Source organism: Anomaloglossus baeobatrachus, chromosome 5 (assembly GCF_048569485.1).
Source record: "Anomaloglossus baeobatrachus isolate aAnoBae1 chromosome 5, aAnoBae1.hap1, whole genome shotgun sequence".
NCBI lineage: Eukaryota > Metazoa > Chordata > Amphibia > Anura > Aromobatidae > Anomaloglossus > Anomaloglossus baeobatrachus.
In genome coordinates, this window is record NC_134357.1 from 472,515,000 (window position 1) to 472,529,066 (window position 14,067).

At 47.3% G+C, this 14,067-nt stretch overlaps 1 protein-coding gene across 4 annotated transcripts in view; it reads left to right on the plus strand.

Annotated features, from left to right (window-relative positions):
- Window positions 1-14,067, plus strand: part of ARHGAP27 (Rho GTPase activating protein 27) — a 75,615-nt gene that overhangs the window by 41,890 nt on the left and 19,658 nt on the right. For all 4 annotated transcript variants that reach the window (XM_075350657.1, XM_075350656.1, XM_075350658.1 and 1 more), the window contains 7 exons: window positions 1,794-1,988; window positions 2,915-2,995; window positions 3,683-3,793; window positions 5,916-5,983; window positions 7,615-7,705; window positions 8,539-8,640; window positions 9,448-9,555. In XM_075350657.1, the coding sequence (XP_075206772.1) occupies window positions 1,794-1,988; window positions 2,915-2,995; window positions 3,683-3,793; window positions 5,916-5,983; window positions 7,615-7,705; window positions 8,539-8,640; window positions 9,448-9,555 (756 nt within the window). The remainder of the gene's footprint in view (window positions 1-1,793; window positions 1,989-2,914; window positions 2,996-3,682; window positions 3,794-5,915; window positions 5,984-7,614; window positions 7,706-8,538; window positions 8,641-9,447; window positions 9,556-14,067) is intronic.

Sequence of the window (14,067 nt, forward strand, 5' to 3'; positions counted from 1 at the left end):
CTCCCTGTTATATACAATGTAGAGAAAAAAAACCCCAGAATGAAACAGGGGTTCTGTATGAATAAATGAAACAGGTGCGTATCTGTACGTGATGTGAAATATATGAATGGAGGTCTTTAGAATATTATAATGGCCATTGTAATACCAGCCCAGCGCCCCTTCACGACACCCTCCTTTGAAGGGGCATTGGGCTAGTATTACAATGGCCATTATAATATTCTAAATACCTCCATTAATATTTTTAGATAGAATTTATTTTGTTTTTTCACAGTGTGCGGCTGTTCCTTATTTCTCATATATTTCACATCACGTACAGATACGCACCTGTCCACATTGTAAAGGTGCTGCCAGTCCAGCTTGAAGTCAGGTTAGTACCAGCGTGTCTGTTTCATTCTGTTTTAGAAACTTCAGCCACCAAGCATAGGATCTTTCAAAAAAAAGGAACATACATACATACATACATACATACATACATATATATATATATATATATATATATATATATATATATATATATATATATATATATATATATATATATATATATATATATATTATATATAATATATATATTTATATATTATATATAAAATGTGTGTGTCGGGTCATTTGGTAAATATACCTGCTCATCCTGCGTCATATATGGCTTGCCCCCTTTACTATATTTAAATATTGCGCATTGCTGCGGCGGGTGCGCATTGCAGCGGTAATTATGTATTAATTTAAAATGGCGCCAAAGTCTGCACATGTACGTACAACGATTTCTAGCACAATTTTATTGAAGACACCGTGGTGAAGACATTAAGCGGCATTGGTGCATGGGCAGATGAAAAAAAAATCTGCAACATGCAGATGCCACTCCGGTCTTCTCCAGTGTCTTCAATAAAATGGCAGAGGAGATCGCAGTACTCGCATGCAAGGACTCCGGTGCCATTTTAATGAAGACATAATTACTGTGGCAATGCGCATGTGCCTCCAACAACAGAGACAAGCCATAGAGGACAGAGGAGGAGGAATATACACACAGCACCCGACCCACAAATGCCCGCACTGCTGCACACATCAACCAAAGTGCAGTGGGCTTCTGCAACTTTGATTAAAAGATATTTCAGTAATCAAGTATCCGATCCTTCAATAAAAGGTATGCTTGGATTCAGCATCCGAGTGCCTGTATGGAACTGTCTTGACTTCATACATCAAAATCCTGGTGGTTGGTTCCCTTTAAGAACTTGAGTGCCCCCCCCCCTACTCCAAAAAAAAAAATAATAATGTGACCTTGACGTGTTTCCCCTCCTTCTAAGGTTCATCTGGAGGCCCAATAGCTGGGTTTAATACCTGAAGGACATGTGGTTGCTGTCATGTTGGTTCACTATTCACCGGTTTAAATAGCAAAGGGGACGGCGCACAAAGAAAAAAAAGTCCAGGTGACACTCCAATGGCGTGTGGTGTGTAGAATGTCTCCAATTCTGTAATGCTCATGTCTGCAATACTATGAACCCCGGGTATCCCTAACATGCTTACTTCCCATTGTTGCGCATTTCTGTTCATGTGGTTGACGTTATTCACATCATCCCACGCTTCCAAACATTCTGCCATGACTTGAATCACCACAACCTCGGAAGTGGTCAAATGATATTCCCGGGCCGGAAATCTACTTGGACGAGGCAGATCGTGTCATGGGTATTTCTGGCATATAACTCTCATCTACTGTAGGGATTCAGCTACTCGCACACCTACTGTATTTCTCATGTTAATTTGCCACTAAGGTAAACTGTCACCTCTTCTGTCCACAGCCCCCAACTCCAGAAGCCGACTACCCTGAATATTCTCACGACAACACAGACAGTTACCCAGAAGCTGATTATGATGGACAATATATTCCCCCTCCGCCCCAGCAAGCACCAGCAGATATCAGTCAGATCTCAGGTTGGACCTGTCAGATCAAGGATGGACAGAAACTGTACATCAACAGTAATAGTGGTGAAACGGTGAGTATTGGGCCCCAACCAAAGGGTCGGCATCGGAGCCTGGCAAGATCGGGGCACAATGGAGGAACCACTGCTGCTTTCTGCTCTACATTACCTCCTGCATGGTTTATCTTCCATAGTACACAGATCTGACTTTATATTTTGTGTAGATTTTCCTGCACAAGATGTTGGGTCAAAAGTCTGTGTAGCTCTCAGATAGTACTAAGGGGATGTCTTTATATACCTCTTGTTTTACCAGTTCCCTGCCAGGTAATAAACTGAGGAGCTGCTGTTTGAGAGACAGAAACAGTCCGTGAACGTCAGGCTACACTCCTGTCTTTAGGAGGAATTTCTACAACTAAATATCTCAATATTTTTATAGTAGCATAATGTGCTGGTATATTTAGATATTTCACCATAATATAGATAGAAAAGAGAGCTAAAAATAAATATAATTTCATGCATATTGTGACTTTTTTCATTGCAAGTAAAAAAAAAAAAATACAAAAAATATCACTAGTGCCGTTATTGGTGTATAGTCTACTCCATGGATATGGGCAGCACCAGTGGTTAGCGCCATTGATTCCCAGCTCTGGGGTCCTGGGTTCAAATGTCAAGTGTAGAATGTGAGCCCCAATGGGGACTGTGATGTCTGTGAAGGGCTGAGGAATATGATGGCAAAGCAAGATAAATCATAATAAAATAATGGATGTAAGAAAATAAGCATTTGGGGGCCTACTTGGTAACTTTATCACCCAAGGGCTCTTGGAACCCTCCCGTCCGTCGCAAACATCTATGCAAAGCTGTGACCTCTTAATACAGATCGGTGCAGTATTGGGGGCACTTTATCTGTATTATGGGGGTGTTTATGAAATATTCTGGGCACCTCAGTACTGATGACTATGCTCTGAGTATTTAGCTGTAGTAATTAGACTTTCTTGTTACAGTGGCTACAGTCTCGGGACTCATCTGGGAAAACCTATTTCTACACCCCGGATGGCTCCAACTCACAATGGAAGCTGCCACAGGTCAGTAACTGACCTTCTCTCCATTTCTTACATCAGGCTCAGTCCGCAGTCCTTATATCCCCATCATCATCGCCACATCTCCCATTCCTGGGTCACTCTTATCGCGCATCATCCTCCCTTGGTCACTCTCTTTTCTCAAGAAGGAACTGACCGCACTCCAACCGCTGTGTAGGAATTCTCATTTAATCATCAGTGCAGGTAAGTCTGGACGCAGCCGGTGAGCAGGCTCCTACAAGAGGACGACGGCCGTTTCGCCTATCAATTAGGCTTCCTAATTGATAGGCGAAACGGCCGTCGTCCTCTTGTAGGAGCCTACTCACCGGCTGCGTCCAGACTTTTACCTGCACTGATGATTAAATGAGAATTCCTACACAGCGGTTGGAGTGCGGTCAGTTCCTTCTCGTCTCTTTCCATATGGACCTTCTCCTGTGACGAGCACCCCCGCTTTGGATTCTATCACTGCTTAACCTCCCTCCGGAATACATGCGGCACCGCAGGTAACACATGCGCTGAACATTGGTGCAGGACCGTCCTCACTCTTTGTACTCTCTTTTCTCAAGCTTCATCCTCCCTGGGTTACGCTCTCTTCTCAAGCTTCATCCTTCCTGGGTCACTCTCATCACTTTCCTAATCTGCTATAATAAATGTAGAATATTTTATATTATTCCCTGTTTTTGTTGCCTAAAGCTTGGCCCCTCAGAACTGCAGAGCGGGAACAGTGACCTTGATCAGAACAGCAATGTATACAACACTTGGCAGCAAAATATCACAACTCTCCCCATGCAGAAACCGACACAGGTAAGACCCTTACCCCTCACTCCTCCTTGTTGTCCTTTTGGAATAAGATGTTATGCCATGGAGGAAACTCCCAAGATTTCTGGAAATCGTTTTATATATCGTTGTATATAAAGTAGTTTAGCGGTCTACAGTAGTGATGGATGCAGTCTAACCCATAGTAGAGATGTTGTAATGTAGATCTATTGGGCGTCGCTGCTGCTAGAAGTAAAGGGAGAGTCCTGTGGTCAGGGCTAATGTGTAGGAATGAGCAAGCTGGACACAGTGTCTGAGGTTCGGAACCTGAACACTGACTTAAAAAAAAAAAAAAAAAAGTCTGCTTTCGGGTACTCTTCATTTGTTAATAAAGTTTGCAGCCAGTCAACAAGCTTCTTGCATTCGGAAGTTGCCTTTTCACAGTAAAGATAAAAAAAGGAAAAAAAAATGTCATGAGCTCCGACCTATTTTTGATAACCAGTGCAGGTAAAACAGACGGCTACAAGCTGCAAACCCTCAGCTGTCTGCTTTACATTGGCTGGTTGTCAAAAATAAGGGGGATCCCACACCGTTTTTGTTTTTTTTTCTTTTGTTGTTTTTCTTTAAAGTAAAAAAAACCTGTGTGAAATTTGTTCTACAGTATTTTTGATAACCAGCTAAGGTGAAGCTGAGGGCTGTAGCCCGTAGCCTTCTGTTTTACCTGAACTGTTTTTTAAAAAAATATAAATAAATAAATAGGAGGGGAGCCCACAGACGGCAGACAGGGCCACAGGCGACGGAGATCCGGTCGCGGGAGACCTGAAGTGGACCGGGGCAGGGTTGTAGCCTGGCGGTGCCGACAGCGGGAATCCGGTCCGGAGGCCGTGCACAGTCGGGGTGCCAGAACCCTACAGCGAGGAAGGTTTCAAGCCCCTTGTCAATTGACCAGCCGGGGACAAGATTCCACGTCTTGTCCCACCAACAAGCCCAGAGAGTGAAACGGAAACACAACACGGAGGATAGGGTGTCCGCCAGAACCCAGAGAGATCCCACGGGTCAGATTTCGCGGGCCACAGCTCCCAACATATAAAGTTACCGGGAGTGGACTTCCCCATTTTAAGCGGAGTCGTCCTGTTGAAGACACAAACACTGAGTGCAGGAGGAAGGGACCCCTGTTTGCTGTACCAGGGTGTGGGACCTGAATACACCTGTCGGAGGTTACCGGTCACTGGCAATTTGGTTTACCACTAGACTCTGTGTGAAATCCTTTGGAACTGTGAGTACACCATTCTGGCTCGGTCTAGCCTTGCATGCCACGCTCCGCAGCATCCTTTCCCACACACCTGGGCCCCGGGACAACACCTCCCTACCCGTGGAGGGGATACCATCCTACTGCCACACTCAATCAGCCACGGGCGTCCCATATCCAGGCAGCGGCGGTGCCACCAACTCTCTTCGCAACCCATGGGTGGCGTCACTGACAAACTTTTCTCCCTGTAAATACACCCTTTCTACGGTTGTGAGGACGGGCGGCCGCACGAGCCCGGGTCCGGCTGTCACTCAAGCCACAGTAACGAACCCGGATCCGAGCAGCCCCTGCAGTGGTCCGGCCCCCGTCCGCAACAGCCCCATTTTGCTTCCTTTTGCGGGTCATCAGGCCTGTCTACGATCATTTTACAGCACACAGGTTCAGGTTTCCATTGACTTATATGGGGGTCGACGTCTGGGGTCAAGTGTGGGTCCCAAAAAGAAGTGTTATTTAAAGTCCGGCCGAACCCGACGGACAACAACCCATAGGTTCGCTCATCACTACTAATGTGGGCAGCTGGATCCACGTATTAATCAAACATTTATCGAGATCTCCAGGGATTATCATGTCTAAAGCGCTTTACCTTGGAGAAGGATGCAGTCAGGGATTTCTTGTGTTGCCTTGTAGTAGAGATACAGGATGGATGTTGCAGCCTCATAGATGAAGCATCTCTGCTACTAATGTATGGTCTGTATAATTTAAGAGCAGGAAGAGTCCTGGGGGCAGGATTAATGAGAGCATCTTGCAGAGTCGTCCTTTTAATATTAATATGTTGGGAGAGTGGTAATCTTTGGGATCCATGTGTTGTCACCTCTGATCTGTTTTTCACTTTTGGATTCTTGTTATCTTTTATTATTGCAGACGAAAGGTCCGGAGAAAGCGGGAGTCTTGCACAAGACCAAGGTTGCTGAGCATGGGAGGAGGTTGCGGTAAGTGGTGGCTGCAAAAAGCTGGGCTGGACTCTCGCTGAATGTAGAAGACATGGGTGACATGAGTGACTGGGATACAGCTATGATGGCCGATGCCTCTGTATAGCTGACTATGTGGAAAAATAAATTATCAGGATATTATCATGCAGGACGCTGATGTACTGGGTGGGGGAAGGGATGACGGAGAAACATCTCGTGACAAATAAAATGTGCCACCTTCTGTGACCGTCATGCTTGAAATGGAACAAGGTGTTCCAGTGTTTCCATAAAATCTGGGAACATCTCCATACCTTGTGCTCCTCAAGATCAAGACCACCTTGATCTGAATCCTTGAGGTATTTTTTACGTGGCTTTTTTCTTTAAAGAGGTTTCTTTCTGCCAACATTCAGGGGAAAAAAACCCCCTGCATGTATGTCAAATTTCAACACTCCCTTGAATTTAGTTTCTGAGACAAGTAGTGGGGTTGGCTGAGCGGGCCTTTAACAGCCACAAGAAGCTCTCCTCTGCTGTGTATGATGCTTCCAGAAGTGATGTGACAGCGGGTTACGACATAGCGGTGCCACTACCCACAAAAGTGTCAAGACCGGGCACTGCAGCTGGATCCAGGAGGTGCTGATGCTCTGTGTCTTATATCCTTCTTACTGGCAACATATGTACGAACACTTTGTGTGTATATAGCAATTTTTGTTATATTATTACAGCAAGCTCCTGATGAAGCTTTGTAGAGGAGAAACGTGTTGAGCGCTACCATTTTCATCTTGGTGTTACTGTGTTTAAAAAATAATTTCCAGTGTCTTTTTTGTGTATATTTTAATATTTATTCCAGTTGGTATTTTCCTACTATCTTATATACTTATTTGGCTGATTGCTGTCAGTTTCTTGGGTGTATTAAGTGTGGTCCTTTTTTTTTTATTTTTGATAATTCCTTATTTTTGTGGTCGAAGGCATCAATTTGGTAGTTAAAAGATTTTCCTTGTCTCACGGGTGTTACACATACTATAACCCAGGGGGAGCAGTCAGTGATAGGGGGTGCCATTTGCGTTTGTCTAGGGTGTGTCGAGCAACAAGGCAACCCCTATCAGTATTTACCTTTTATCTTATTATACTTTTGACCAATTCTTTGAAATTGGCAGCTACTTTTGTATAAGGGGTTATTTTAATTAAGATATTAGTTACGTTTTAATGCACTAGTGCAGTGGTCCTCAGCCTTTCTGACCTTAAGAGCCACATCCAGCTGAGAGGGCGGTTGCGAGCCACGTCCAGCTCCTGCCCACTTTACAGTAGTGACACCCAGAGACCCAATTACCGGTATAACAGCCAAAGCTTTTCCACAGAAATCATGAGGGAGTATACAGGTATCCCAGGGGTTCCTACGCTATCCCCATTCAGACGTGCTCTTCTATGTGGGTCTACTCACAAGTCACCATCTCTTCATAGCGGTTTGCTAGACCTGGTGCTAATCCATTAAGCTGACAGACAGCCACTAGCCACACATCACGGACCTGCGAGCAACATTTGGCTCCCGATCTATAGGATGGGAACCCCTGCACTAGTGCATAAATGTATGTATCCAGGAGGTGCTTGTACTATATGCCGTTTCTGAGAGACAATCTTTTATTTCTTCTCTCCAGTAGGAAGAACTGGAGCTCATCCTGGACGGTAATGGAAGGGGGAATATTGACATTTTTCAAGGACACTAAAAACCTCTCATCCAACAGTCTGGTGAGGCCTTTAATATGAAGGGCTGAGGTGGATTATATGAGTAAAATATGGATTATAGAGGAATGGTATGGATGTGTAATATTGAGTTTGATGTACATTCTAGACTCTATACGGACGTTATGGATTATGGTTGCTTTCTCATGAGCCAGATCAGACACCCCCATACTTTGCACTGACGAGGGGCAAGCACCCCGAAACACCGTGTCTGCAAATTGGGATTCTGATCTGGCTTATATATCCTGAGTCATATTGCAATGGATTGTTGAAAATCCACTTGTGACTTTTAGGATCGCTACTTCCAATAGGTGGCGCTGTGCTAGAGTTTGTCTCCTTTACTGGAGAGACAATTTGAATATTTCCCAGAGGGGCATTGCAGCTATAAGTCCCCTTACCTGGCAGCCAGACTGGCTTGCAAAGTCTCCTTAAGGAGAATAGTGTTCCCCCGTGGTTGACTGATATACATTATAAATGTATCGTTTGGTTATAAGGAGGGAAATGATAGATTAGAGGGGTGATGTGGATTAGGGTTATATAGAGGATGTGTATTATTGAGGATGATGTGATTTATATGGAGAAATGTGTAATATATTAAGGGCTTATTATACTGGTATTTACATAATAAAATACCAAATATTTGGTATTCTTATATAGGTAAAATGTATTATATAGGAAGTGATATGTTACCAGAGATGTAAATAATGGGGGCAATGTTCTTGGTTCACTATATAAGTAGGGCATTTGTGCAATGTAAATGGGGGGCCATGTTCATCCTGGTGTTTGCACCTTTGACCTTCATAACTTTATTAAATATCTCTTATTTTCATATATTTCAGAAGCAATCTCAGCTCATTGTCCCGGAGCACACAGTCAGGTTACAGGGGGCGTCACTCAGCTGGGCCACAAAGGACAAGTCTAGTAAAAAGCACGTCATAGAAGTGAGTACTGCAAATCCATGTGTGTTATGTACCCAGTGTTTTCCCATCCCCCTCCCTCCCTCCACCTGTCCTGTATGATTTTTTTTTTTTTTTTTAAATCCGATACTTTTGTATTAAAACAGAATACATACAACAGTATAACAAATCTGCATCCAAATTAAGTTTATCATATCTATTACCCCTTTCCCACCCCGGCAGCAACACTCCTCCGTAATACTACATCCCATTTAGTACACACTTAGAATACCCTCCAACTGTAGTATAGCAACCATCCCGTTCACCCCGATGTGCAGGAGGAACTACTAGTAACAAATAAAACAAAACACACACATCAGAGGTCTCCGACGGCTATCCCGGTCCCAAACCAGTTGACTGGTCCATCACTCGTCCTATTCGCATTGCAGCCAAGGAGACCATAGCTTCTCAAACATTTTAACATTCCCCCTTCTTTCATACACTCCCTGTTACCTGTCCTGTATGATACTTGCTCCTTTACAGCAGCTGCCTGACGCTGATTATTTCAGTCCAGTTTATTAATCATAACTTCCTTACTCTGTCATTGTTACTTGAGGTTTTCGCACCCAGTATGTGCTGGTGACCTCTAGACCCTCTGATGTATCTGTGCTAAATCTCATTTGCTAGTTGCATTCAATTTTATTTAATTTTTTTGTTTCCAAATTTGAGTAGAATGAGTCATGACGGTCTATACTGCCCCTTGGTGGCTACTACTTGTTACTACACTGCATCCTGAATGTTTTGATTTTCAGTTGTTTTTTCGAGCTAATGCATGTTCTATCTTTCCGCCAGCTGAGAACACGCGATGGGTGCGAGTATCTGATTCACCACGACTCTGAGGCCATCACCAAAGATTGGTTTACATCAATAAGCAAAAGTGTTGGCAAGAACGTGAACATAGTAAGTGTTCGGCCCGGACGCTGCCTCCTTGTGTCTGATGTGGCCTCGTCTGATTATTAGCTAAGCCTTAAGACTGATAATAACCTAAACGTCCCTTGTACATAGTTACATTGAAAAAAAGACACCGGTTCAACCTTTCTCCACCAGTTATACATTATCAACGGATTTCTATAGCCCTCTGACATTTGTTGTGAAAAATGCATACGTAAAAAAAGCCCCAAACAACTTGTCAGCCATTACTACCTATTGTGGTCGGCATTCCACAATCTGACTGCGTTAACTGTAAAGAACCCTTTCCTATTTACCTGCTGAAATCGCCTTTCCTACACCCATAATAAGTGCCATCTGCTCCATTATAAGGTCTTTACAAAGGATTGATACTGCATTTATTCCTTCCATTGACCACACATGTAATTTATAAGATCTCATCTGAGACGTCTTTTTTTTTTTTTTTTTTTTCCTTCTTCTAACTGTCATTGCTACCAATGTGTATCATGACCGCTGAGTTTTTTTCCCCAGACATGTCTGATCCGCAAGATGCCGAACCAATGCACCTGGTAGACAAAACACCGTTCGGCATTCAGTCTCTGTGGTGGTGACTGTATTTCCCTTCACGGTTTGAGCGGTTGCCTTCAATCGGGTCTTGACTGCTGGAAAACCCCGGAGGTTCCCTTCGCTAACGGATTTGACCGGTTTTACGGCGATTCCAAGCCTGGTCGGGGTCCGTAGGCCCTGCCGAATGGTGCTGGCTTCTCTTCGCTCTCCGATCCGGTACCGGTGGGCCACCGCCCGTCCCCGGTCCTTACGGTTCACGTCAATCAGCCCCTCCTGCAGACGGTCACCACCGTCTGCCAACCTTGCTGTATGTGCCCGGGCCACGCACCTGGACACAGTCAGTCTGCTCCGCTACCACTTCACTTCTCCACTCTCTTTCCACTCTCTACTTCAACTCCTTCCTTTTCCCGCCTCCAGGACTGTGAATTCCTCGGTGTGTGGGGCCAACCGCCTGGCTCCACCCCCTGGTGTGGACATCAGCCCCTGGAGGGAGGCAACAAGGATTTTTGTCTGACCTTGATATGCCTAGCCGGGGTGTGGGGTGTGTTGTTGCAGTACCTGTTTTGGAGAAGTTTGGTGTGCACACGGCCAAGTAAAAGAGGTTGAGGTGCAAATGTGAGGACCAAGGTCCAGTATTAAAGTCAAAATTACAACATTGCACTCTCGAAAGCAAAAAATGAGGAATGAACAAGATTTATTCTTTGCAAAATTCTTGTATTTTTTATTTATATTGAAATGTGACAGGGGAACGTTTCGGCCCAATACAAGGCCTTTCTCACGCCTAGTCACTTCAAGTAGGAGATTTGGCTTTTGTAAAGCAGATTCTGCTAGATGCAGTGATAAGTGAAATAGAGGTGGTCCACCAAAAATATAGCTGGGTTGGGTTCACAGTAAATGATTTCTGTTTTGTTACTCTTAAAGGGTTTATGCGTCCTTGGAGATATATGTAGAGATTAAGAGGATATATCATACGTTGTGCCTTAAGCTTGTTGAGAATAAAGGAATTAGATTCTAGTGTAGCTCTAGCTATATAGCACAAGGAATTTCCATCTGTGGCTTGTACATCAGAGGTTACAATGCTGTGGTGGACTGAGCCCTCTTGCTGCCTCCTTCCCAGGATGTGGCCGAATGCATAGAAAAGCCAAATCTCCTACTTGAAGTGACTAGGCGTGAGAAAGGCCTTGTATTGGGCCGAAACGTTCCCCTGTCACATTTCAATATAAATAAAAAATACAAGAATTTTGCAAAGAATAAATCTTGTTCATTCCTCATTTTTTGCTTTCGAAAGTGCAATGTTGTAATTTTGGTTGCAGTACCTGTGACGTCCTGGCTTGTCCAGGGCGCCACATTCCCCCTTAGTAAAATGCAGACCGTCCGCGGGCTGCCTGTCTATCACCGGTTTTATTTTTGTTAACTGCAAAGCTAGAAAACTGTAAAAACACGTAAACATCACAAACATTTTACAACGGTACGGCTTCCGCTCTTCTCCCACCCAAACAACCTGGCCCTGATGCTGCCCCTAAGAAGTGGGCAGCACCCCTTGACCCCAGTCCAGAACCAAGTTGCCCGAGCGGGTACAGTCTCTTTCAGGGGACCCGCGTCCATGGGGACCCCTGAACCCCCGGAGGATCGCCACCGGTTACGGTAGTGGCGGGCCTGGGCCATCCCTTTCCTCCAGGCCCATCCTCCAAATCAGCCTCTCCAGAGGCGGCAACGGTGTAAGCCACAATTATTTACATTCCACTAGTTCGTGGTTGCCCTGCAAGTTCTCGGGCTTGTCCGTAAGAAGTTCCTTACGCATCGGTTGCAGAAAGTCCCTACGGGGACTAGTTGCCGGCAACGGCCGGTTTAATCACGGTTCCAATCAGATAAACTTCGGTTGATCAATCTTATCATTCAAGCTTCTAATTATACTGGTGGTCCCAACGCGGACAACTTGCAGCGGGGCCCCACTGCCATCACTCTGACTCTTCCGCTGAGGTGGCCTCATCCTCTGCTACTAACATTTCGAACATGCAGTGGCAGGCCTGTTGGGAGAGGGGTGCCCGGTATCCATTTCCACCGGTGCGCGGGCTATAGAAAACCACCGGCCCTCCTTCATAGCGGAGACGCTCACTCGCCTTCTCGAACTCAGAGGTGGGCCCGGCGCCGGGGCCAGAGTCATTATCAACTGTCCCTGCGCCAGGCGGGTTGCCGCCAGCTGCCGCAGTCTCCGGGTTTCCGGCACTCAGCACGTCAGGTTCTACTGTGGTAGCACGGGGCAGCAGGTCAGGTCGGTCAACACTGAGGCGCCCCATAGGTAATGGCAGGGACGATACGAGGGCCGAGCCCCCCAGCCGCAGTGGCCGGTCCTTGTGGGACATGGGGGCGTGGGTCACTCGACGGCTCCGTCACGTCGGCTCCCATCACACACATCGGGGCAGTCGCAACCAGCGTTTCCACCTCATTGGTCCACTGCTCCATCATGAGTTATATCTGATTCTGTTGGCGTTGGTTGAATTCAATTTCTCTGGCCTTCATCCATGCCACGGTCCCGGGCTCGGGCACGGAACCTGGTGCGATCCCTGTCGGGGCCTCTGATGCATCTTTGTTAAGGGGCCGCGGCAGCTCACAGAGGAGCGGTTCAGGGCGGCCCCGAGCGTCTGCAGCCGGTCGGTCCGCCGGGGCGGATTGGCAGGGTACCGCTACCGGTTGGGCGGGTAGCGGGCCTAGTGGTGGGGCGGTAGCGACTAACACGGGTAGCGGGGGAGGCAGCAGGGTGAGCGGGTGCTGGCCGGGCCCCCCAGCCGCGGTGGCCGATCCCTCAGGAATACAGGGGCGTGGGTCCCTTACCCGCTCCTCCAAATCTTCCTCCACTTCGCGTCTCCGCATAGCAGCCACTACGTCCGCCATATCGGCCTCCCACTCCTCCAGGAGGAGCTGCATGCGGGCCTGCAGACGGTTACTCAGCGGGGCGGTCCGGTCCTTCACCCACGCCGCGGTGCCTGGCGCGGGGACTACGGGGTTGTTGGTTGGACTGTGCATCTCGGCCATGGTGCTTTCCAGGAACCCAGTATCGCCGCAGAGTCCTGGCGTCCCTGCTTTTATAACCGCGAGCTACATGCAGCCAGACTCCATCCATCCCCCTTAGTCTTTTTCCGGCTCCTCCTCTACAGGGGCGGGGTTTCGGCTTTCGCGCCTCCACTGCTCGGGAAGACGCTCGAGCGGGGATTTTTCGCGCCCAAAATGGCGGCTTCTCAAAATTTTCGGCCGGACACCTCCGGCGGTCACAAGGCGCACCTCTACTGGACGGCAGAGCGGTAAGATCCTGTTCGGGGACGCCAAGTTGTCGCGGGCGGAGGAGGGGACGCTGCGCTCAGCACGCTCGGGTCCGGCGCTGCTGCTGCTCAGTGGCTCGAGCGGTGGGCCGGATCCGGGGACTCGAGCGGCGCTCCTCGCCCGTGAGTGAAAAGGGGAATGGTTTTGGGGATTTATTGTCCGTGACGCCACCCACGGTTGTGGTGAGGTTGTGACACCACCGCTGCTCTGAACGGGGATCCCGGGAGCGATGACAGGGAGCAGCTTGGATGTTGTTCTTCCCCTCCGTGCGTAGGGGGGTTGGTTATCCCGGGGCCCAGTGAGGGAGGAATGGCAGGCGGGTTACGGGGCCTGGTGAGGTGCAGGGTCACAGGGGCAGCACAGTGCCGCACGGCACGGTGGTACTCACTCAGCCAATGATGAATGCAAAGTCTCCGGTAAAACAAACGGCTGGATGGACGGGTCCCACATATGGCTGCGGTGGTTCTTCTCCCGGTAGGTTGGCGGTGACTGCCTTTCCCTGCACCTGTGTTATGTTCTCGGTTCTGGTGGCTTCCCACCGGTAACCCGCTCCACAGCTTGGATGGAGGCTGAGGGAGCCCCTTTTGCCCGCAGGCTCTGGCCCTGGGAACTGTAGCCTTGGCGGTGACTGTATTTCCC